General features: G+C 48.7%; 1 protein-coding gene across 1 annotated transcript in view; it reads right to left on the reverse strand.

Moving 5' to 3' along the window:
- Nucleotides 1-20,859, reverse strand: part of LOC120838123 (AF4/FMR2 family member lilli) — a 171,148-nt gene extending 150,289 nt beyond the window's left edge. The window contains exon 1 of the mRNA XM_042291800.1: nt 20,799-20,859. Coding sequence (XP_042147734.1) covers nt 20,799-20,834 — 36 coding nt within the window. The 5' untranslated portion in view covers nt 20,835-20,859. The remainder of the gene's footprint in view (nt 1-20,798) is intronic.
- Nucleotides 20,860-26,385: the final 5,526 nt, after the last annotated feature.

Here is a 26,385-nt window from a genome sequence, read left to right on the forward strand (position 1 = left end):
ATGCCTCTCTGTGTGTGCTTTGTAGGGGAAAGATCAAAGAACAAAGTCTCTGGGTGGTTGTTGCCATTCTCGTTATCCGGCGGCGTTTGTTTGCCGAAAGTACAGGTGGTTTAACCTCCCCCCCCCCCCCCCCCCCTCCTCGTCTCGTCCCTTGTCCCCCGTGAAACACAGAAGAAGAAAAAAAGAAAACCTGAGATGTGAACGCGTATCGTATCGTCTCCGCCGGCGGGTCTGGTTCTTTGAAGAGGAACAACATCGTCAAAGAGGCCGTGCCGACTGACTCTGGCTGGCGAAGGCGGTAGCCTCTTCCTTCCGACTCGAAGCGACGTTTTCGGGAAGGAACAAGAGAAGGAAGGAAGACCCAACAAGTTTCCAGAGAAAAGCGTTGCACCGGTACTATTACTCGCAGGGGAACGAAGAAATGGCGCGGAACCTGCGCCGATGTTTCGAGTTGCCCGGTACTAGTATACTGTCTAGACCCTCGTCTTCGGGCTCGGCTTGTTCAACCAAACCAAGTGAGCAGAAATAGCAATTCAGATAGTCAAGACAGTAAGGTTTGCTTTTCCTGTTTTCAGGAAGCCGGCTGAGCAGTGGGTCAGCTGCCGCATGATTGTCCCAGGCGTACCAACAAAGCACAAGAATGCATATATAGGGAGTATTCCCTAGCGGCCATACACTCTAAGAAAAAATGGAGGAAGAAAGTAGCAACGGCGCGTCCTCCTCCCTTCTACTGACGCGCCACCAAGCGGACACGAGAAAAGTGGAGGAACGGGAGGAACGAAACGTTTTTCTCCTTCTCCAGGCAGACGGGAGAAAGCTTTCGCCCTCCCGACTCACCTTCTTTCGGTTTCGTCTTTCGAGCAGGTCGCGCACGTTGTTTAATAAATTGCTGTTGAGTTGATTGAGCTTCAGCGGCAGCGAAGGCCGCCTGTAATTCCATCTTCTGGTCTAAACGTGCAGAACATTTCGGTTGCATTGACGTTTTTATCACTAATTTTATCAAACGAGCAAACCAAGCCGCTAGAAATAGCGAAGTTCCGGAGCAGTGCCAGCAGCGCCACGTACACTGGGGGATGGCCGTCTCCGGATTGCGGGACTCGCGTGGCACGGAACCGACGGAACTACAGTCACTACAGTAGCAAAACCACGCGGAACTGTGTCGACGTTTTCGACGTTATGGAAACCGCAGGAACTGTGTCCAAGACAGGCAGGTTTTGCTGCCGGCTTCCTGGGTGCCTTCCGTCCTGAGTTCGGTTCTGTTTTCCGATGCCGAGTGCAACCGGCGTTCAACGCGGTTCTGTATTTGTGCGTGTCAGCAACATAGCTGCAACATCGTGATGGCAGTGTTGTGGGTTGTGAACAGAAGACTGGAATTGTCGCCGATGTGACCGTGTGTTCGTATATCAGTGGTGTAACAACAAGATGAGATCGTAAACTGTCGGGCATTGATGCCGTTGGTCGGGCCGTGATCGGAGGGGGCGGAGCGTCGCAGGTTGACATTCCGCTTTACATTAAAAAGGTTAATACCACTTGAGGGATTACGTGCAATCGATCAACGTGCGGATAGTCATGTTGGAACGCTGGTCTGAACAGTAGAAGCTCCTATCGCTATCGTACAGTGGCCAATGTGTCTGTCGGAAGTGTCTCGTCCCCGAGAGCGATTGCGCTCTGGGGCAAGGACTGAACAATACGAAATCGTGACGGAAAGTACGTATATTTACAGTATAGAATTTCGGCATTAAAAAACAATAGTAGGTAAAATCGAGAAAAAAAAAAAAAAAGAAGCTACCCTTTATTTTGCTGTTTAAATATACTACGGTTCCTGGAGAAACTGCCCCCCAAGTTGCGCGCTGGGATGAGCGCTAGAAGTTTTCGGGCTCGCCACGGCGTAGCTCCGTACACTTAACACCTGCCTCAAGTCACGGCTTTGACTGCATTCAAGTTGATCGAAAAGCGTTTCTCAGCCCGTGAAGCATCACTTCCAACTGACTGAATATCCGCTCTACAGAGATTAATTCAAGACGGCAATTGCAGCTTTGCACGAACGAAACAAATAGAAAAACCAATAGAAATACAGGCTACGACGTGCCGTGTGGGGAAACAAACTCATGGCTTCGAACCGCATTAGAGCGGCTTGATTTATTGGCTTTAAATTATTACGGCATGATCGAGCCTTTGCTTTTTAATGAGAGATTAATCCCCTGGGCCATTCAAAATACTCTCAGAGGTTTGACATTGCTGGAAAAAAATCAACATGCTGGGAATATTTTTTATTGCTTAGGGAGTCACCGAAAAGTTCCGTACGTTGAAAACGACCAGTATAAAAGACGGAAACGCAGCGCACGGGTGTGGTGTTCGGGGTAGTGTGGTGTTCCGTTGTACTGATATTTGTGTGTGCCGTGTATGCGCTCAATGTATGTTCACTTGTAATAAGCGTAATCAGTGTATAGTAGAGGATTCCCAAGCACAGCTGTGGCCTGAAACGAGCAAAGTATTTTTTTGTAGAACATGAATTGGGCGGAACCTAGCGCCACCTTGCCTAGCTACTTGCAATTACTCTGCTTGACCCCGCCATCTGGTGGCTAGCGATTTAACCTTTCACGCTACACGATAAGCAGCGGCTTCGAGTTTGTTCTTTCGAGAGAGGCTTTTGGTTTCGCGGATTGAGTTTGCCCTTCTCCGTGATGTCCGGTTGACGAAGGAATTGTGACTCGAGGAGCACCAAAGGTAAGACGCAAAGTGTGCGAAGTATAGGTATCGGTTGTCTCCGTTTAACATCGCAGCGCTGTCGACGAGAAGACTGAGTAACTGCTTTCGAAACGCAAGTTTCTGTACGTCTGGGGGGAATCTGGCTTCGGAAATAAACACAGTTTGCGGAAAGCTCGTGTTACGGATTTATTTGCTGCTGCTCACGTCCCGTACAAGAGACGTAGCGTCCTCGTCAAGCCTTATTGGGCTCGATTTGATCGATTCGGGGCCGCCAGATTGAGATACAAGCGACGGAGAAACTTTGCTCCCCTGCTTCAGGGACGAAAGTTTCTCCCTTTCTAAAGGAACATAGGTTACAAGACCGTTTTTCCCCTAAGGGAGGACTATCCATACCCTTTTTTCTAAGAGTAGCTGTGTGCGCGGCTACTGAGCGCCTGCTGACGCGAGCTTTCTTAGTTCTTTTGCAACGCGCATTCCACACCCCGAAGATTGCCGGTCTTAGCAGCCTATTAAGGTGAGCTCGTTCTGAGCATGCGCTCTAAACATCGCACACAAATATGGCGTCCAGCGAATAGCACCTATAGAGCGAGCACGCTCCTTAAGCCAGGGTCAAACTGCTCATACATAATACAAAAGGCAGTCTGCAAACACTAGTCACCGCAATATCCGTGGTTCGAATGCTGCATGCCAAGTTTTCTCCTTGAACGCATTGCCCTGCAGCATTCGTCCAAGCACGGATTTCGCGGCGACTTGCATTCAAATCTGTATACAGACTGTCTTTTATACGATGTATAATCAGTGTGACCCCGTTGGTACGCCTGGGACACCGTTTACCGTTGGAAGGACCCCGCTGGCAAAGAACAGCGCACATCTCTGTACGTTAGCCCCTCCGATTGATAGGGGTAACTGTCAAGCGTCAAGTGTCCTAGCTATCAGCAGCCCTGCAAAAATCATTCACATGGCGTCGTCGCTCCTGGTGGTATGCACGAGGTGTTGGTGCAGTGTGTGTTAGTTGAAGGTTCCAGGACCATGCAGGCAGTGAGCGTGGCATCCGTCAAGTGATAGTTGAAACTATACTCGTAGTCGGATTAAGAACCGTAGTGGAAAAAGTTCGCCTTCTCGCGGAGCGTTACTAATGTAGGTGTATTTCAAATTAACTATATGTCAGCTTATTAAGACGTACACGTTGCAAAAGCATTGTTTACGACCCCGACAACCAGGTATTTTAAGAACTATTTTGCACAGCGTATAAACTCTGCACAAACATTTTTTTTTTTTTGCTTAATGTGAGTATTATTCTACAATTCAGCGATACTCGTTGCCGCTGTTCAGATTACTTGATTGATTTTGTGCGAGAAGATTATTCGACTGAAAGCGGCACAATAGACATTATGCGAAACTTCTCGGTGGTCTGACAACACTGAGAGCGTCGCCATTTAAATGTTGGCAAGCGTCGTCGGTACCGAAGCACGGTGGAGGTATCGGAGACAACCGTACGGGCAGTGTGCGATGGTGCGGCAGCTGTGTTTGCCGCCTTATGAGCCCAGAATGCGAACGAACGGTTTAAAGGGACACTGACTCCCCCCCTCCCCACCTCCCCCCCCCCCCAAATCCACCCCAAATGAACTTTGTTGTGTGTGTGTGTGTTAGGCGATTTATAATGGTGTCAGGATACTATCCAATCAATATTTTGCTACAGCGTAGCGTATATTTTTAACAAAAAAAAAAAAAAAAAAAAAAGCGCAACTGCTCGGAGCCGAAATTTAAACTGGACAGGGGAGGAAGAAGAAATATAGAGGAGAAAAGGGTTGGCGGAAGTGACGTGGTTGTGCAACTTTTTTTTTTTTTTTCAGTCAACATATTTTTAGCTTTTTAAAAGCCACAAAAATGAGTATCATAGTTTTTTTTTTTTTTTTTTTAATGTTGAGTGTGTGCTTTTGATCACCCACGACTTCGATTATTCGCGACTCCAGCGACCTATAGGGGGCGCCACCACCAAACAAACATGGCGGCTGAGTCCAGGTCGCGGCGGCTCGGCCGGGCCGCCTGAACAGGTGGCGCGTTCAATTTAACAGATTTTCTTTTGTTTAATGCCCAATTTTATAGGTATTTGAACTGAGACGGTTCAGTGTAGCAGGTGCAGATAAACTTGCAAACCATAGTTTTGTTTTGCCGGTGTTTTTTTTTTTTTTTTTTTGTTCTCTTCGTGTCAAACTTTCGTTTCGGAGATTTCGTTCAAAACCGAAACTATGGGCTCTGGAGAGACGGTAATATACTAATCAGTTTTGATCATCTAAGGAAAGCAGCAATGACTATAGCATTGTTCCACAGAGAGTAACTTTTCAGCTAACTCACATGCCTCGACCATGCGACTTATCTGTCCGCGAAATCGAGCTTTTGTGCGTCTCCGCGTTTACGAAACAGCTCCAGTCGTCTGCTCGGCCAACAACACAGGCTGCAGGAAAATTACGAAAATTAAGCAACCGCTTCTTCAGCCAAGGACCATGTTAACCCGCCTGCGCCCCACTAAGCAACTGATACCCGTATTTCAATTCAGGTTTTAGTAGCAATCGAGAAGTCATTTTGACGAGCGGGTTATGTATTATATTACTTACTATGGGGGGTCCTACTAAAGCGATATTAGTATATCCTTCGGGTTGAAAAAGGAGCTTAGTTGACTAGCTATTAGGTGAGCTGCTGAATAAAACTATATTTGACAGGCGGAGACATACTACTTAAACTTAGCCAAATGGTTCTATAGCCGGCAGCACGGAGACAAACTGAAGAGAGTCTTCATTGAAGATCCATGCAGAACCTCTCTGCATTGAACTTTGCTTCGAATCCTGAACGGAGAAAATTAGTATTTTTTCTGGCGGGTCAACCTGACCAATGTAGACGTATAATGCTGCAGGCTTCGACGTCCTCGTAATATAAATATTGGAGGCGCGATAGGTCAAAATACCGTGACAGCATCTAACGTTGCGAGACTTGTCTCCCACCTTTTGAAAACAGATAATTTCCCTCATTCATCATTTGCAGCGAGCAAGTTTTCCTGAATCAAGTAATTGCGAAATCAGCCCAACTCCTTCAGTGTGGTCCAGAGGCTTTTTCGGCGAAAAGCAGCCAAGATGAATAGCCAACGCACCGACCGGCGTGGGTGGCTCAAACTTGAAGCTAACCGAACACAACCAAACTCAAGAAAAGCAGCTATCGAACCTTCCCATTCACTTGACTGCAACATTGATGTTCCCTCCAGTATCAGTCACCAAGAAGTCGTCACTTAGAATGTGGTTTGAGACAGACAAGAAATCAAAAAGTGTTTCCGTGATTCCTCCTCATCCAAGAAATCGAAAGCACGCGACCGTGTGCTGTGGAGTAAACGGGCTTTCAAACACGTAATAGAAGAAAACAATCTATTGAGGCTTCACCGCACTAATGATCCCTCAGGCAAACTTAAGAAATATTCGGACCTTCGTCAAATTAGATTGTTCGCCACCGCGCCGACAACACGTCTCCGCGAAAGCCACCAGAGACGCGGAGGGGCGCGGAGCGACCTGGACCGGCTGGTTCCCGGTTTTCTCGCTTGGCGGCGTCCGTTTTGCTGGAGTCGCGAATATTTGGTGGTTGTGTCGAAACCATAGAAAACGGCACATGAGCACGTAGAGGAAAGTGAGCGCGACTTATATCGGCCAGTTTTCTATCGGCAGTTTTCGGGCGGAAAGAAAAAATAATTTCGAGCCGCAAATTGTTTTCTTGGTAGTTTGGCTCTCGTATGACATGTGAAAATAAAAACCTTGGCGAGCATAAATGCCCTGTCAACGTCCCTAACCTACCGTAACTGTCTGACGAAACTCAAGGAGGCCCCTCCGAGCCAACAACTCGTCCAAGCGGGCTACGAAATGCACGCAGAGCGCTCGTCCAGCACACGAACAATACATCCGCACCCATTCTCTTACCAACAAGTAAACACCGCGTCTATTCAGGATGTTAAACGAAAAGGTCACAGTTTACGTACCCTAAATCGCAGACGCTCGTCCACACAGAGGGAGGCAGTGCAAGCTCATTGCTTTTCCGCTTCCACGAGATTGTCGCCAGCGTGCACAGGCCTCCGAAAGTTTCGTCAGGCAGTTGGTGTAGGTTGTTTAAACTCGTCCGCATTCCATGGCCGTAAGGCGGAAAATACAGCTGCCGAACCATCGCACACTGCCCTTACTGTTGTCTCCGATGCCTCCACCGTGCTTCGGTACCGACGACGTTTGCCAAGATAAAAATGGTGTTGTCAAACAACCAAGAAATTTCGGAGAAGGTCTATTGTTCTGACATGCATGGCTGAGGGCCAAGAATGACGTTGAATATAAGGAACGAAGGAAACTGCACATAATGTAAACAATTAATTTTATAACTATTTCGAGAAAAGGGAAGAACACGTTTTTCCCTTTGCGCACGCTGAAATCAGTAGAAGAAGAAATTGTGAAAAGGGTTAGGACACGAAAATTAAACAGGTAGATTTTTTTAAATTGAGTGCCCATAGGCTACTCAATATATATATATCTATATATATATATATATATATATATAAAGTTTAGTTGTCTTTAGACCTTTAGTAATAGTAATAATCAATTTACGAATTTCTACCATTTTCACCTGGGTGCCCATAAACCACGTGACCATGAATGCTCTCTCATTCTAGGCGCCCCATGCTCGCCCAAGCTCGCCTCACCACGTTACGATCAAAACCTCTCCCGCATCTCGGCTACTCGTACTCTACTTTCGCTCTCGCCCCCGGTCCTTTGACCTTCTACCCTGCATGCAAGTGCGAGATCGTCGCGGACGACGGCGACCACGACGAGTTCGTCCGTGACCATCTCGTCGTCGCTGGAGCTGGTCGCCAGCGGGTCGCAGTCAAAACGACCAAATTCCAACATCTCTTGATAACAATCACTTTCATCGCTGCTGCAATCAGTGCCGAAGACTCCGACGAAGCGAGCCGTGCCGTAGACGTAATCGTCGCAAAGCGCATGCTCGAAACGCGGAAGGTAAACGAGGAAGGTGAAGTACGAGACGCCGAGAGAGTCAAGTCTGAGTGCGTGCAAGGGGACGCCGCGAGTTGGGCGAAAGGCGTCACCGACACAACAAACATGGAGGAAACAAACATGGCGGCATTCATCCACGAAACTATCGCGCCATTTTTAAAAACAAATTTAACCGAAATAAAGGAACACACAATGGGTCCTAGCAGTGTAGTTATCTAATATTTTATTTTCGGCTTGTCCTAACCCCTTTAAAGAGGACGACATGTTTGACTGGCTGTGTTTGCCACACTTTTATCTATCAGCCTACGATGTCCTTTCGCTCCTATCGGACCTTAAGATCGCACGATAAACCTATCTTCCCTCTTTCGTTACCGACTAGAGACGTTCCAAACTCACTATCTTTGTGGTCCTTGCACCGATCGTACAGTACGGAACGCTCTTGCTTCACGGTGACACTGGCAGTGCGTAAAGCCGCGTTCATCAGCTGCGATACCACCTTTCATACCGGCGTGTAAACCGACAGACGCATCAGACCCGAAGTTCCAAAAGCGTTTGTCCGATTTCCACGGAGTCCTTCTCCGCCTGGTGCCTCCTCAGTGTATCTCTCTCCGGCAACGCAACGGCCGTGACGGAGGGAGGGGTCTTGCCCTCGCCGAAGGTCACGGGCCTCTCGGTATATTCAACGTCGAGGCGACGTCAGCGTGGTGCGTCCTCTGGTCGGCTGGTCACAGTAGCAGCAGCAGCCGCTTTTCCATGGCCCCAAATTAGTACCTTGTGGCAACGGTGCGCCGATCGCCAATTTGCTCCTCCCCTGCGGTCCGTGCGTGCGTGCGTCGCCGTGTCCGCTTGTGTGTGCACGTCTCCTCCGGTGTGCAAACGTGTGTGTGTGTGTGCGAACGCGCGTGCGTGTATGTATGTACGTTTGTGTGTGTGCTTACCTAGGCAGCCCCCCTATTCGATCGGCGTTCTCCCAAATAAGCGGTTTTAAGCGAGCGACAACAGTGTGTGCGGGGAGAGAGGAATTCTTTTGTGGAAGCTGGAATTTCGACTTTCTCCGGAAGGTTAGAAGGCGGCGCGACGCGCCGGGCGGCCCATTACCGAGGAATTCTAAACCGCCGTTCGAAGAAACATGTTGGTTACTTCGCTTTGACAACTAATGGGTAGCGAGATTATGTTGTTTTGTGAGCGTCAGAGCGATGGTCAGATTCAAATATTAAATTATCTCTGCTTCAGTGAACGAGAGACTACTGATGAAGATGAGCAGCAGGTTCTCTACACACACTACTAGAGTCACGAAGGAGGGGTTGAATGGTGCATGCCGATTCAAAACATCGTAAGTTCAAATCTCGAAGTTTTACTTTCGTGCTGAGTTTTAAAAATTAACTTAAAAAAAAGGTTAGCTTTGTGTGCATAGGCGTGATCACTGCATGATGCGAGTTCACGCCACAAAGCAGGGCCCTAATCTGGACACTTGGCGGAAAAGTCGGCGAGAAATTCGGCGGCTATGATTGGCCGGCGCCAAGGTCAAGTGTGGCGTTGGCCAATCGCGGCCGCCAAATTTCACGCCGTCGTTTTCGCCAAGAGTCCTGCTGATCAACGCGGGCATCTCTCCTGGTGGTTAATTCTCCGCAAGAGGGATTTTGACATCACGTGACCGTCTCCGCGGAGAGAAAGTACCTAAATTTCCAGCCTATTCCGCTCAGCAGACGAAAGTGTCACTTGTCGTTTCCTTCACTTCTCGCTTGACACGACCTTCCCCAGAAACATCTTTACATGTTGCTCCTAAAGTACGCAAATGCGGTCACATTTTACTTACATTTCAAGCAACTTCGCCCCTTTTTTGGCCGCAAAATCGAACTTTAATAGTCGAAGAGAGGACGGACTTACAGCAGCAAATGGCTGCCGTAAGTCTACATACCTGGTTCCTTGCCCCTACGGAGCGTGACATCAAAATCTGTATTGCGGGTGAGTTAGCCACACGAAAGATACCCGGATTGATCAGCAAACGAGCCCACGTGAACATATGTAGACCTGCACCAGCCATACAAGCTACTTCTGCAGAAGGGCGTGAGAGCCAGTTAACTCTCCCTTTGGCTAAATTCATATCATAACTTACGAGAAGTATGGTTGTCACAATACAATATGCAAGGTTACTCTTACTTGTCCCTCGTTAGAACGGCGCTACTTGCTTGCATTCCTAGGAAACGATTACAGTAATTCGTTATTTTCCTCAAGATCAACGGTTTGAAAACCGGGAGGCATTAACATATTATAGTATTAATCGCATACTAGATATATCAAAAGTGCACTTTGTTTATGCAATTTGCGATGACACATCCGGCTGCTTTCCTGTACCCAGCGCGGCTTGAGGAGAAAGCAGGCCTGCCGTACAAACCGAGACCAACTCCATTATTGCGTTTTGTGTTCCCTTCGGGGGAATCCGCACCGTGAACTTCGCCAGGGATCAATCGGAAGACACGCAACCATTTGTCAGCCGCCACACCGTCTCGCCTGACCGTCCCTAACGACAAAATTTCAGACCGACGATCTCGCTAGCGCCGCTTTCTCAGAACACACGCTGCCTGATACAGACACCCGAGAACCGACGATATCACGGCCACTGGCCGTTAGCAACTGAGATGCTACCTCCATCATGCAGTGCCCAAAAACTACACACACACGCAAGCACAAGTAACACGCCCGGTCTGCGCCGGGGCGTCCGCCGAGGCAACTAGCTAACTACCACTAGCGCAAGCAGCAGCTTCCCCATTCCAGGCTCTCCCTCGCCTCTTCCGTCACGCCTTCGCAAGGGGGCAACCAGCGCGACGCAACCATACTATAACCAGGCGCGCCGTCTCCCCGACGCTCGGAATGATTTACGACCGGGCAGTTAGCCATGGGGCCAGCGCGGTGGACGCTGCTCCCGGCAGCGGGTTTGATGCGCCCACAGCTACGGCGGTCGAGGTCCCGGGATCGTTAAGGACGGCCCGGGATCGTCCTATGATTTGTCGGGGGTTGTCGGTAGTTGTTAGTTAGGGACGAGTTTCATAAATCGGCTAAAGACCCTGGCGCCCGCGTCGGACGCGGTGGTGAGACCCGGCCCCCCGAATTTCGCCAGCCTGAGAGGATAGGATAGGGGGATTCGTGCACCAAGGTAGACGACGCGTTGAATCTTGAAGACGTGATTAGTGCACGTCGGCAAGAGAATGTCCGTGTACGAGTAATCTGGTCACCGCATGGCTCGAAGCTGGTTCACTAATTTTCGTTTGAGCTGGATCCACTGCGTTGCAAGCGCTTGTAACCCGACACAAAAAAAAATGTGCAGGCACACTGGTGTCTACCCGGGAGCCCTGGAACCTTTCCCACCTGCGTATGACTAGAGGGAAAGTTTTGCGGTGCACGTGCAAGATCAAATCTCCGCACTATCTGCGAGAAATAGCCACCATAAATTATAACATTGTCGAAAATACTTCGAGCGGCGAAAAATGTCAGATGGCGCCATCTATCGGGCGCCGCCTGCCCGATAGGTTAAGCCAGTGTTTTGCGTCGTCATAACGGTCATAAGCGCAGTCGCAACGAGGACGATCACACTCATACGCAGATGTTTGAACCGACCTTCAGCGTGTAGTTCGTTTCGAGTTACGGCTTCGCCCGCGGAGTTCTTCATCGTTGCGATGAAGTTGACCACGCTGCGCACTTCTGCACATCAGGTTCTACAGATTTATTTTGCGTTTATGGCGATGGGCACTGTGCACCACCCATTTTGCTTGAAGGATCGGAATACGAGCTCTCGGCAAACGTTTTATGAGGGATAAACAGGCTTAACGTTCCAATACACCGTTTTCACGGGCTTGCATCCCATGCGTGTCAATTGCTCAAGTTATTCGTCTAGATGAACTTAGTGCTGTCTTAAGGTGGCGATGTAGATTAGTAGGTCCGTGACTAAGAAAGTAAAATATAGAGCGCCAAACAGAAAGGCCAAAGTAGATGGACAGGTCAAGCGCTAACTGACAACTAACGATTAAGAAACAGTCAGTTGTCAGTAAGAGCTTGCCCTGTCTACATCTTCTATTTTGGGCTTCGTATTTTGCGCGATATATATGTATATATTTCTTCAGCGCTGTCATTGGGGTTGTGTGTAGACACGGGCTTTCGCTGCTTTTCTGCTTTAAACAGACCACGAGTTAAGTCTATAACTACCGCTCCCGCAGAAGGCCGGACAGTATACAGCGGGCGTCAGGAGTTTGAACACGTAGCTTTGTCAGTTTTGGTTCCAGTCGCGCCCATGTCTGATACACTCTCAAGAAAAAAGGGTGTCAAAAGGTGTATCGTTACACCCTTTGTCCCATATAATACACCCCGAAATTTCAATTCGACGTACAGCGCCCTACAGTCGAAGAGACGGCCCCAAATATTACGAGGGGCTTGATAGCCGTGTGGTACAACATTTTAAATAGCTAAAGTACGTATCAAAGACCACATAAAGAAAACACCGAGTTTTTACAGTAGGGCCAAGAAAACCCCGATTATTTTTCTTGTTTTCAGTAAAACGTACATTAGATATTTTAATAAGTTGTACCACACGGCTTTCAAGCCTCTCGTAAAATTTCGCGCCGTCTGTTTGACTGTAGGGCACTGTACGTCGAATTGAAGTTTGGGGGTGTATTATATGGGACGAAGGGTGTAAGAATACACCTTTTGACACCCTTTTTTCTTGAGAGTGTAGCGTCTTGACATCGCCTTGTCCCTTGCGCCGACGTATTTCTTGTAGTTCTCCAGGTTGGGTACACAAGCTATTCCAGTACGGGCAGCGTTGCTTTTTGTGGCGCTGTGCGCCTAGGTAGTTCCTACTGAGTACAAACAGAGCCGAGTTTCAGTCACTGAGCACGAAGACGGCTGCGGACCAGGAGAAGACTCCGAAGGACCCACGACATCATGCCAGCGGTTTGTATTTTATCTTACATTGGGAAGTTGTTCCAATCAACAGACGCTCAAAAGGCGCAAGCTCCCTCCCCGTTATAAAGGGTACAGCCGTTGGCATCCATCCATCCAGAGCCGCTTCAATTTCCAACGTCAACATACCGGAGACCAGTGCGAAGCGCAGATTGGATACGAGCGTGACGTCAGCGTTCGGCTGGCACTCGGGTCCTCACCGATTGGACACGAGTCCCAGTCGAACTCTGACGCAACACTCGTGTCCAACCTGCGCTGGTACATGACGTAGAAAATAGAGCACTGAGACCTTGTTTATCTAGGAGGCCAGGTTACAATACGAAACCGGATTCCCACGGAATAAAGACGCGACCGTATACAGCCGCGGTAACACTGCTAAGACAGTAGGCAAAAGACGGTCTGAGGAATGTTCCTTCCCCTTGTGACGGCCACATTGGACGTGCACAAACTGCATGCAGACATGTTCGAAGCATACATAACCTATGTGTGAAGCAATTAGGCTTCGAGCATGCTTCAGGGGTGTCCGTACCATGTCCACACCGAACACCTTGTGTATGATTTACGAGGAGCGCGACTACGGACTGGTGGTCCTTGCTGGATTCTTTCGCAAGTGAAACCACTCGCTAAAAAGTCTCACCCGTCTACTTTCCCGCAGAGTACCAAGAGACGCAATACTTGTTATCAATTAAAAAATGAAAAATAAAGGTAAAACAAGAGAGGAAATGACCGGAAGAACTTCCTTCTTATATGTCGCGGTGATTGGCTCTCTTCCGATGCTCTTTTAAAAAGTGCATCTGCACTTCTAACGTTTTCTTTATTGTTTACTTAAGCAACACCAGCTTTAAGAAGAAGAAAAAATGAAAACCAGAAAATAGCATCGTTAATAACCCATGCAAGTCCATAAGCGAGCTCAGCATCCCTAGTAAATATTTCTTTTTATGGTTACAACGACATTCCTTGGAACTACACAATGAAACAATATAGAGCGAAGAAGAAAACGAAAAAAAAGAACGCAATTGGCACCACCGAAGGGATGGCCCCCACAGCTTTGAACAAGATGGAAGACAACACGTTGGAACGCTCGCATGGGGGGAGGGGACGGATCTACAACGTGCGGGGCAGCGAGTGCACTCCGCCAAGTTGATAGACTGGAATTCTGGTTAATTGTGGGGCTTCCGGCGAAGGAGAATGCGTTCACCAGTGGCGTCCAGAGATGCACGTCTCTTCCAGAGGCAGGTCGATCTGGAGAGGTCGGCGTGCAACGGAAATAGCTCCGAGGTCGTGATCAACCTGAGCATTCCTCCGCACTCCAATATGCTCTCGAACGTTTGTATATGCGTGCCTTTGCATTCTCGTTAAGAGAGTGTAGGCCTACGAGCGTGGGAATCGTTACATGGATGCGGCCTGCACGAAGCGGACGTCGAGCGCATGTTTTAATGGTAACAACAGCGAATACCTTCTGGAAAATGTCTTCAGGTAGCCCAGTGATGTCATCGTCCAAAGGCTCTCCCCTGCTTGCCGTCCCTTATCCATCATCTCGGCACTGGATTTTCAAACTAGCCCCCCTTTTTTTTCTATGCAGTTGTAAGTACAAAGGCGAAACATTCTTATCGTGAAGGTTTGATTCCTCACTGAAAGTTTACTCCGCCACTTTAGGGAAACATCCGTGTTTGGAATATTCGCGACCTGAATTATTGATTGACAAATCAATGTCTCTTTCTCTTTCTCTCTCTCTCTAGTTATGTCACATTTCCCTTTCACTTTGCGCTTTCCGGAAGCATCTGTTTAGGTTTTCGCTTTATATTCTTGCGCGTGCTATACCAGATGCCTGACGGCATTCAGTATTCCTCGCGTTACTACGTTAACAGCACATTGTCATCGAATTCAGCGTAAAAAATAAAAATAGTTGAAATTAATTCTGCGCACTCAAAGACAGTAGAACCCACCGAAAGAGTCTTCAGCTCTCGTCGCATTTCGTCGGGTAAGTTATATCTTACGTTCCCTGGCGCCGCGGGTGCTCTAATAAAGCCGTTCCTAGTACAATTCGCAAAGTGGTCGCGGCAAAATCGGTGCTTCTCTACCCGCGAGCCTTGACGGACGCGGCCTTTCCTCAAGCTCTCGCTGAGGTGAACCTAGAAGACAAGTCCCGCGCCCTTCTCACCCAAACGTCATAAATAGTGGAACAATTTGGCACTTGCGCCGGCACCACCGCCATGCGTGTCGCGACGCGTCTGCCACTTTGCGGCGTCTCTCGTCGATTGATAGCGTGTTTGCTGCTTGGGGCGAGTCGGGAGATCCACAAAAAATGACGTCATGCGCAGGCCTTTCTACCCTCTAGGTGGTACCGAGTGAACCCGAAGAGGACCTGTTTGCGCCCGCTGCAACGTCACAGCGCGCGGACGTCGCCGTATAGCGACGGGCGAGTCCCCCATCACAGCGGGACGAGGAGAGATGCGCCTCGTGTGACTCGGTTTATGTCTGTCATTAGACCCGGGCACGAAATTCCTGCTCTTTACGAGGGGCAATTCCGGCGCGCTTTTTTACGACAACGCGTAGCCGAACTCCGTCCGTCCGAATGCTGGGTCGCCGCGCCGGACAGCGAGGAATGCGCACTTTTAATCCGACCCCGTACGCCAGTGCTGCGGGGAAACCGCCTCAAAGGAGCAGGGCTCCACCCTTCTCTCCCCGGGGCAGAACGCAGCACGGAGTATGCACTGTGCGCGCAAAAGCTGTTTCACATCTCCTTAGCGCGTGTACACATAGTGCCACAACTTAATTGCGGCGGCGTTTCTCTCTCCTGCTTTTCCGAGACGTGTGTGAAGTACGGTTTCATCCTATACGATGGACCGCAGTGGACGCTACGAGTCATTCCAGCCAATCCAGCGCCGTGAATGCATCGCGTGACTAGGCGTCCTGCCCGAAGGCAGCGTGACACACGGCATTGGATAAGCTGCGACGGCTTGTATTGGCGGCGACTCCAGCGAAATCGATGCCGCGTAGCGGCAACGCCGAGAAGCTCAAGAGAAGCGGTCGTTTCGACTCTGTCGTCTGCTATCGCGGCTTGGATCTCGTAGGCAGCATAGAAACAAACATCGTTTCCAGGAATTATTTTTATGCTTCCGCCGTGTCATTCCTACGCACTGACTAGAAGAAGGTTCTTACCGTCGAAAAATCGCTTTGCTTTCATATGTAACACCGATTCTACCCTGCAGTGCAAAACAATTTATGGTGGTCCGCGTGTTGAACGACGAAAACGACCTCTTTCGTCCGCCATTTTGTCTGACCAGCGCGCCCCCTATAGTTAGCTCGAGTCGCGAATAGCGTCAGCTGTGGTCCGTTAAAAATTGAAACGGAGTGTAGACTCTGTCTAAGCAGCACTCGGCAAAGGAAGATAGCTACGGCCAAGCTGTGAGCCAATCAGAGTGACGGAGCGAAGCACGTGACGGCTCTCCGTGGAAGGGGTGCACTCTGGCCCCTCTGGCCTTTTCATCCTCCTCCGCACGGGCGCTGCCATCTTGGAATTACGTGACGCGGCAGCCATTAGGTTGCTTCATTTCATTAAAAATCCACAAAAAAACAATCTCCGTCAGTTTAGCCGGTCGCCATCGGTCGCCCACCCGGAGTGAGAGTTCACGGTGCTCGCCATAGATGGCGCCACAGAAAAAGAGAAAACCGAGGGGGTCACAGTGCGGTCACTCATTTGGCTCTCGTTTCTCCACCTGTCTATCTTACACCCTGGTGTAGACTCTGTCCAAGCAGCACTCGGCAAAGGAAGATAGCTACGGCCAAGCTGTGAGCCAATCAGAGTGACGGAGCGAAGCACGTGACGGCTCTCCGTGGAAGGGGTGCACTCTGGCGGTATAGACCTTTTCATCCTCCTCCGCACGGGCGCTGACATCTTGGAATTACGTGACGCGGCAGCCATTAGGTTGCTTCAAGTTGCTGCTCCGCTCTCCCCTCCGCGCCTTGGCGGATGCGTTGTATTGGTTGTAATCGTGTTTTTCGTCGCGTTTCGCCGCGCTTTCTTGCCTGACTTCGGAAACTGTAGCCCGATACATCTACTCGACGACTAAGACATCACGAGGGTTCAAAGGTCCTTATGACAACTGAGGTCTGTTTACTAATAGTGGTGGAACATTCTCAGTAAGAAGCGCGCATATTTATATCGTGTATTTAGGATCGGAAGGCGTCAAGAATAGTCAGCGCAAGGAGACTACCTGTACTTCCTGAAAGTATCGTTCTTTGTATTTATAATATATCTAAATCTATTTCTTTTGATTATCTGAGGAAACTCGCGGAGGAGATAGACAACGAACGTTTAACTTGTATTTTATCTGAGGCTAGAAGTACTGCTACGTCAACATCAGGTGATTTGTTTGTTCATAATAGCACACCTACATATCTGTATGAGGTTCTCAATCTTTTTTCGCGACGTAGTCGTTCGGTTGGTCGGTTTACTTATGAAGTTTAAGAAATTGTATATTGTGCTCGCTCCCATTTCGACAGTCATTTAAATGATTTATTGATTATATTTAGATAACCAGTTGGGGCTTTCCGCGTAAGAAACTGCCACGACAACCGTAGCGAGGTTTGGAATAGCGTGCACAAAGAAATAACGTCGTTTCTATTTGCTAATCCAAAACGCGGTTTGGGTTTGGAATATGCGCAATAAAGACGACGTTTTTTTTTTGTTTTTTTTTGCGTACGCTGTTTTAATTTTTGTTAGTATCTAACATCCGCAATATTTAACGGGAAAAAATAGAGAAAAAAAGAAGCCGTTTGCATAACAATTACTTTAGTCCAAGATTGTTGATGGCGAATAGAGCTTTACTTTTGGTGGCTGGCGACGCCGAAATTTACAAGCGAGTCTGTTCAAACAAAGAAATATTTGTTCAAAGAGGTCTGTGAAGTGTTGCCTAGCGCTAGAATTCAGCCAAACTTTTCGAGGTATTTCTCCTCCTGCAGCCTTTATTTTATTTGGACAATTTTACGGAAGACAAATGTCAAATTTAGTTTGACGGGCCTGCCACTTATATCGTATCTTGAGTAAGCAAATGTTCATATAAAAATAATCTATTCCCAAGGATCAATATCGCAAAATGCTGCTTGTGAGTACTTTAGCAGGGTTGATAATATAAAAAAATTTCCTACTCGGCCTGTCAAAACATGCTCAAGTACTGAATTAAAAAAAAAAAGAAAAAGAGGCTGAGACGACACTACTTGTTTATATCAATTATCTGCGTCAATACACGATACGTTTTTAGTTTGCGAAGTTCACTAAAGGTTGGGTGCCCACAAAAACCAAACAGTGAGTAGTAAACTCGCGAGTTCATCTGTTCTGGCTGATTCGGCAGATTGCTAATCAACCTGTCGATATGATTCTTTATATTCACGTGTTAGTCTCTTCATTAGTTTGTTTTCCTGGAAACTGGTGGTCATCGGGCACGGCCGTGGACGATGATAATCTGCCCTGTACATCAGTCAGGCGTTTCGCAACCGACCATAATCAGATATATCAAAAGAGTTGGTAAAAAAAAGCCCGTGATTTAGGCTCAAATACACCTCGTCTTCCTCAAAGTGGCTCAATACCACTGTTTCATTGGTTGTGTGCTACAAGGAAAATAGTCGTATCACAAAATTACGCAAAAAGAACGTAAAACAGCAACATAGCCGCGTTCACGTTGAATCCGAAACCAACCAAATTGAAGCAACCTAATGGCGCTGAGTGCATCAGCACCCTCTATCCGCCGGTGAGGCAACTACTGAAATAAAAAGGTCTATACGCTCTCCCGTGCCTTGTTCCGATACTCTGGGGTTGGGTCAGGTTTGCCGTATACACTTCTTGTTCTTCCAAGTTATTCCGTAACAGAATTTTGTAGTAGAGTAAGTTACCGTTACATCGGTGCGTGTTTGGGAATAATTTCGCAGGCGACCGATGCGAGCCGATAAATGTTGTGTACACGTGAGCCAATACCACCTAGAAGAGAAAGACCCAGGCATGACGTCCTTTCTGGTGGATCTCCGACCCGCCCCTAGCGGCGAACAAATTAGGAAATAATTTAAATTTGCGAAACGCAGTCGTTCGTAAATGGCTTGACTAAGCACTTTTAGGAAATCTTATAGCCGAAATGTCATTGATTTTAACATCTAGGATATCCTAAAAATTCATTTTTTTTTTGTATCGGCATTCGTTGAATGTAATCTGATGAAGCATTGTATTTCTATCAAAACTGTAAGTGTCTAATTTTTGTGTCATTGCTCGATGGAATTTTCAATGTACTATGTTCTCCGTCGTTACGTATGTATGTATTACTTTTTTTTTTTTTTTTTAGTGTTGTATATGGTACTATTGTGTATTGGTGCCTGCAACCTGCCAGGGCCTGAGAAAGGCCTGCAGCATTTTCAAATAAATAAATAAATAAATATTGAAGCTCGACGAGAGTCGCCGCAGATGCGTAGAACAAGTCGTCTGCTTCTTGCGCAGGAGTTGCGGTGACGTCAGAGCGACGCCGAGGACTGATTGGCTTTGATTGGAAGAAGAGTGGGTAGACCTCAATGAAAGATGCCTTAAGGTCTACCCTTTATTTTTCCTTCAGTCAATAAGAGCTTGGCGTTCTGGCATCGTCGCAACCCCTGCGCAAGAGAAGCAGACGAACTTGCGCTCCGCATTTATACAAAGTACACAGAATTACGGTACACGCTACGATACACATTCCTGCGATGGGCGTCCAAGAGCCATCGGCGTCCGCAAGGGGAGTTGCGCTAAGGGGAGAGATAGCGCGACTCCGTTCCCCTTCGCCAACAGCATAGTTCGAGTTTCCACATTTGCGAGAGGAGGGCCGGCGCATGCGTGGAACACTTCTTGAAAAAAAACAAAAAAACATTCATTGTAGCCCCAATGTAGAAGTTCCGTTCTATCTTTCAGTAATATTCCGGCATAAAACCGGAACCTTTCGGCGTATCCAAACGATCCGCAGACCAATGCGCGGCACAGTTAGCGCGAGCATGACGTCTTCACGAAAGCCGAGGGTGCACTGCTAATACATAAGAAAATACAGTCTTCGGACATTCTCTGGGGAGTACTGCTTCCTTGTGTGGCGGTCCTGTAACGTTGGTCATCCAAAAACGGGCTGCACATATATGCGAAAAATACGTATGCACGAACTGCTTGAACAAGCTTGAACAAGCTTGAAACGCGCGTGCCCGCAGGTACTTCTATTATCATGTATGCAGACTGTCTTTTGTAATACGTATGAGCAGCGTGACTGGGGAATTTAAAGGGATACTGAATCGAAATTTCGAGCTCGCTAAACAAGGCCGGGCGGATAGACGGGAAGCTGCAAAACCAAAAAATATCACTCATACGGCGATATATCTAACGGATCGCCGTATTTTTTGGAAAACAAGTGCGCGATTGAACCCGGCCGACGAGGCCGACGAGACAAGGCACGTCACGATTCCTATTCACTCTCCTCCTCGCTGCGTCCCGTCAAGCTGGTGAACCGAAGCGAGGAGGAGAGAAGCGAGGCCGCATCTCCTCATTCTCAAATTCTCCCGGAGGACAGTTACGTCAAAGAACTCGCTTGATCGCGCCCTTCTTTTCCAAAAGTACGGCCGTCCGTTTGAAATATCGATGTACGAGTGATGTTTTGGAGTTCGTAGCGCCCTGTTCAGCACTTCTGCAGCCTTACTTTGCGAAATCCGAATTTCGGTTCAGTATCCCTTTAAGTCATATTTTACTCACAACCTTTAATTTCGCACCTTAAATCGCACTACTTAAGTTGGTGCTTCCAATGAACATATTTCACTGCTTCAGTACTTCAGAACTACAAGCACCAGACTTGGAAAAAACATATATCCCGGAAATATTCAGGGATTGTGGGTTCGTGCTAACCGTGTTGCACCCTGCAAGCTTCTATACCCATGGGAGCGGCACGACTTGCTTCTGTATACAAAAAGAAAACGACCCAAAACAAAAATATCTCACTCCCAATAACCTCTGACAAAACAACAACAACAACAACAAGCGTGCAACAATAACCTGATCGGAAGCTGTGAACGAGAACAAACGAAAAGGCGCCACAGGCGGCACGGCTCACTTACAATGCTCCGGCGTAGCTTCTGGAGCAAGTCATCCATCTTGGGAGGTCCCTGGGCGGATGCCATGGCTGTTACCGCGGCCCTGTCATCGGCCTTCGTCGGTATCCATGGCCTCGTCGCTCACAGTCGTGACAACTCCGCACGTCGCCACAACGCCGGTCCCGCCGCTGCCTGTGCTCTTCGCCTTCGGGTCGTCGCGTTACGGGAAATGTCCGCGAGATACCCTCGAAGATAAAGGCTCTTTCGTTTTGAGGGAAAGAGAAAGTATTTCCTGTTTCGGGATAGCGTATTCTGATCGTTCACTGCCTCCTTCCTTTAAAGCTGGCACGGAGGCGGAAGCATTTTTTCAAATTTTGTTCAACACTCGGCTTTTGATGCTCGAGTTGTAATAGTAAGTCGCTCCTTGACTATTGAGTTGCGCTCAACATGAGCGCTTCGGAACAAAACAAATTCACCTTCGCATTAATTCTTCTCCAGGAGGCTTTCCCCGCCACGATCGAGGCAGCTGAAGATTACAGTTTGTCAAGTCGACGCGTAGAATTTGCCAAGCAACTAAAAGCGTCACGCTGAATATCACTGTCTCAGCAGCAGATCACTATTTCGGTCAGTCGACTGTCCCGATGAAACACCGCTACCAATGACGACATTGACACTACTTGCTAAGAACCGAAGCGTTCACGACAATTTCATGGTACAGGGCTTCGCGGCTTGGGACTCCTTGTTCCTTGTAGCCGAGTCCGCACAAATATCGTTCGCTACCGAGAGAAGCAAACCGGAAACTACAGCTGCGCACAGTAGGCATCCAGGAGATTGTCCAAACAACGCGTAAAAGTAAATCCGAACGTTTCAGTACGCGCGTCTCCGACGCCAGAGATGTCTCCAGGGGTACTCAGGACGGCACCGAAGGCACAGGACACCCTGACGTCCGGTCCTGCCGCTCCTGCCGGAGCAGGTCCTCGCTGCGCGCTTGCCTCTGCTGACCCATACAGGAGGAGGCTCCATCGCTCACGCTTCGCCAACACCACAGACGTCGGAGAGAGGCATCCCACGTGGTCCCCCCCACCCCACACCCAAGGGGTCGGGGCGGGCCCCCTCCTCCCCGCGCCGAAGGGCCCAAGGCAGTAGCCCGGCTATCGAAAGCAGCCCCGCGTTAAAGGTAGCTTCCTCAACGTGGCGCTTGCCGAAGGGGCGCTGGTCCTGGTGCTTGGTAGCAAAGCGGGGAAGGAGGCCGCGGAGATCTTGGGCAGCGCCCGTCCGTCCGGGGTAACTGGGCTGCTGGCGGATATCCCCGGCACAGCGACGGTGCTTCTTCTTGTTTTGCTTCTGGCTTTCTCCGGCTCTGCTCACTGGTCCGATGGGTCGGTTCCTCCGCTGCCGAAGGGTGTCTGCCGGACCGCTGGAATGCTGCCTGCCTCTAGGGCCCCGGCGGAGGCTCTCGCTGCAGCATGCGACTTCTGCGCTGCGACTGGTTGCTGCTTCTGCCCGCCGCTCTCGACTCGCTCCTTGATCGCTGTGCCTCGCTCGTTCGCCCTTTGCTGCTCGATGCGTCCTTCTGTCGTTGGAGAGGGAGAGAAGCAAAAGAAAACACGCGTGATTTTCGATGGGGTCGCCGGGGAATCCGTTAAAACAACTGCTGCTGCGACTAAACTCCCTTCCTGCTCTTTCCGGGTTTTTCTTCATTTTTTTTTTGTGTGTTTTGGCTAAGAAGGAAGGGTGCCCGATTTGTAGCCCTGATAGGAGATATAGACCTTTTTCCACAAGGGCACCGCCACCTTGAATATCGTCTCTTCTGGTATAGGTGAAAACATTGTTTTGCCTTCGCTACGCCGATAGAATACATTTAGGATATGAGCGTACCCGTCACCCATTCTCGTTTAATCTTTCCTCTATTCTTTTTTTTTCTTCTGTACTTTCAGGTGTAAGTGTTTTATTGATTTTTTGTCGCCCATATCGGATATGCCTACCAGGTGGTTGGGGACGAGAAATGTCTATATTTCTCCGCACACCGGTGGTACCACGTGGCTCTTTGGGGCTGAGAGTTTTCGTGTAATAGCTATACACCCTTCCAAAGTTCATCACCCAGGCACAAAAAAAAAAAAAAAAAAAATTAAAAGCCGAGTCGCTGGGTTGTGGACGCATTCACGGCGTCTGATTCTCCAGAACTACTTCGTATGCCCAGACCGTGTTCCAAAGCCCGCTAAACGAAGATGGTAGCTCGCAGGAGGCGATTAATCGAATATGCCGTGAAATAATAAGCTATAACGTTTCGACTTTCCTTTTATATTTTTTGTATTGTTTTAGGTCCCGGAGCTCGCGGACGCGCACGTAGAGCGTCAGGCCCGTTGGCAACTGCTGAGCGCATCACCCCCCAAAAAAAAATCGAGACGGAAAAAAAAAAGTTCGCGTGATCGCGTTAGTTGATGTTTTAAGGACGACTCCCGATTGCTGAGAAAGATAGGTGCGTAACACAGTTGTTCGATGGTAGTATCTCTAATTTATTTCTACCTTTTACACGCGAACGCCTCGGTTTCGGGATGCTGTGGAATACGTGAATTCTCAAAGAGAATTTAATTTGTATCGGCGCTATACACACCGAGCAAATAGGCGTTCTGTTGGGTCTGTTTTTGCCTGCGCACATGCAAGCTGGTAACATTGCTTTCCATAAAGTAATGCACAAGTCGTTGTGCCAGTCCGTATGAATATACTGTAAAACCCTTTATTTTCGCGGCCCCTATTTTTCGCGAATCGGTCACAAGTGACATAGTCGCGACCACTAAATTTCGCGAATTCCAGACGCCTGCATTGAAAATCTTAAGGACCGAAATTTGCGCGCCCTTAAATTTCGCGAATTCTTCAATCCGTGAAATTCGCGAAAATTGAGGGCTCGCGAACATTAAGGGTCTTATAGTATCCGTTTAAAACACATTTTTAAAAACATGTTAAGATTCAAGTACAAAACGCGATATGCGTAGTCTTTTTATCCATTTTCGCGAAAATAGGCAACTGAATATTGTTGTTTCAATAAATATTGTAGTGACCACCATACCACCTATAGTAGCAGAGATGGTGGTTAAAAAGATATTGAGTCTGATAGCTGCCTAGGTTTATGACCCTATTACATGTTAGGATTTCTCAGATAGATTATATCCATTGCCGCTACTTGGCTTCAGTGTAGCGCACGGACATGGTGATGTAAAGCCTACTTTAAAAGCACGGGTTCTGCCTTTCTCACGCTAAAACACGCCTATCTTAAATGCGCGCGTAATTTTATTAGATGCTTCTCAAAGTGCCGGTATGGTATAGCTTCTTGAAATTCAAGTAAAAAAAAAAGTTCTCATTGAGCGTTTTTTTTTTCACATTACGCTTTACAATTGTAACACTTTCATGTAACATACCGTAACACTTTCATGTAACACATCGTAACACTTTCATGATAACACAATATATAGTTTTAGCAAATCGTTCCGAAAATTGCCTTAACTACACCTTGCGCACAGAGGTGTCGGTGGAGTATCGGGTACCAAACACCTATGGCGAAATATCGCATTATGACTAACGAAGACGCATTCCCTGTCCACCAGTCGCCGTATCGAGTCTCCTTAAAGGGCCCATGAAACGATTTTTGGGTTGGGATAAATCATTTGAGATTGGGATTTTACTAATAGCACATCGTTCAGTGGACCAAAAGAAAAAAGGTAGAAAGTCAAAAGCCTGACTTTCAGTGCGAAAATTTGAAAACAGAGCGGACTATTTCGTACCTCCTCCCCTTCGCAACCTCTCTGCCTTTTCACTGTGATACATCCGCGGTCCCAAAAGCGCGTCATCGGGTCCAAACTGACGTCAGACGCAACCGGACCTCACTTATTCCCTTCACCCCTAAGCTGACATTGTGGTGGAAGCTACGCGCTTGCCGGACCAATCAGCCGCCTCCCTTTCATCACCTGACTTCATTCTCTGCAGCCACATTTGCCACGCTCTCGCGACAAGTGTGGCTGGCCCAACGAGCACGTAGCTTCAACAGCACTGTCAGCTTCGGAATGAACGGGGTGGGTAAAGCAACTTTTGTCTGAATATTGAGCGACGGGCTAATCTTCTAGGGGGAGAATGGATGTGTCCGGATTACACAAACGAGAGTGCGAGCAAGAGGGGACTCCCCCTTTTCGTCTTCTTTAACTGTTTGGTGGAATGCGCGATTTATGAGTTGAGGAGGAAAGCTAAACAGGAAAAAGTTGGAAAAGCGTTTCATGACCCCTTTAAAGGAAAGGAAAGTGATTCAAGATCAAGTCCAGGAGATGCTCGACGACGACATCATTCAACCCTCAAGAACTCCATGGGCGTCCCCAGTCGTCCTTGTAAAGAAGAAGGACGGAACCCTGCGGTTCTGCGTGGACTATCGTCGACTGAACGCTGTGACGAAGAAGGACGTCTATCCGCTCCCCCGCATCGACGATACGTTTGACCGACTGCGCCACTCCCGATATTTTTCGTCGATGGACCTGAAGAGTGGTTACTGGCAGATTGAAGTCGACAAACGTGACCGGGAGAAAACTGCCTTCGTCACTCCCGACGGACTGTACGAATTCAAAGTGATGCCGTTCGGACTTTGTACAGCACCAGCCACCTTCCAGCGCGTCATGGACACCGTGCTGGCAGGTCTGAAATGGCAGAGCTGCCTCGTCTACCTGGACGATGTCGTGGTATTCTCACGAGATATCGATGAACACCTCAGACGCTCCAAGCCGTGCTTCAAGCCATCAAGACCTCCGGCCTGTCACTCAAGCCATCAAGACCTCCGGCCTGTCACTCAAGCCAACAAAGTGTCGGTTCGCCTATGGGGAACGTCGTGAGCAACAAAGGTGTTCTGCCTGACCCCGAGAAGACCCGCGCCGTAGCTGCATTTGCGCCGCCGTCCGACAAGAAGGCAGTGAGAAGATTTCTCGGACTCTGTGCCTACTACAGGCGCTTTGTTCGAGACTTCGCCAAACTATCCGCACCGCTGACACACCTCACGAAGGACGCCGTAAAGTTAGAGTGGACAGAAGAGCACCAGAGGTCATTCGACGAGCTCAAACGAAGACTCCAGACGCCCCCGATTCTTGGCCACTTCGACCAGTTTGTTGAAACCGAGATCCACACCGACGCCAGTAACACCGGACTAGGTGCGGTACTAGTCCAAATACAGGACGGCGCAGAGCGAGTCATCGCGTATGCAAGTTGGACGCTGTCCAACGCGGAGAGGAACTATTCAACTACTGAAAAGGAGTGCCTCGCTGTCGTCTGGGCAATAACAAAGTTTCGCCCATATTTGTATGGAAGTCTTTTTCGCGTGGTCACAGACCACCACTCCCTCTGCTGGCTGGCGAATCTGAAGGACCCCTCCGGACGCCTCGCCCGGTGGAGCCTACGACTGCAGGAGTTCGACATGACCGTGGTGTACAAGTCCTGCCGGAAGCACAATGACGCCGACTGCCTGTCCAGGGCCCCAGTCGAGGCCGGTCCTTCCTGCACCAAAGAGGACGACGATCAGGGTTTCCTCGGCGCTCTGGATGTCAGCGACATGGCAGCACTCCAACGAGACGACCCTGAGCTG

This window comes from Ixodes scapularis, unplaced genomic scaffold, assembly GCF_016920785.2.
Source record: "Ixodes scapularis isolate PalLabHiFi unplaced genomic scaffold, ASM1692078v2 PGA_scaffold2__306_contigs__length_199485367, whole genome shotgun sequence".
Classification (NCBI taxonomy): Eukaryota; Metazoa; Arthropoda; class Arachnida; order Ixodida; family Ixodidae; genus Ixodes; species Ixodes scapularis.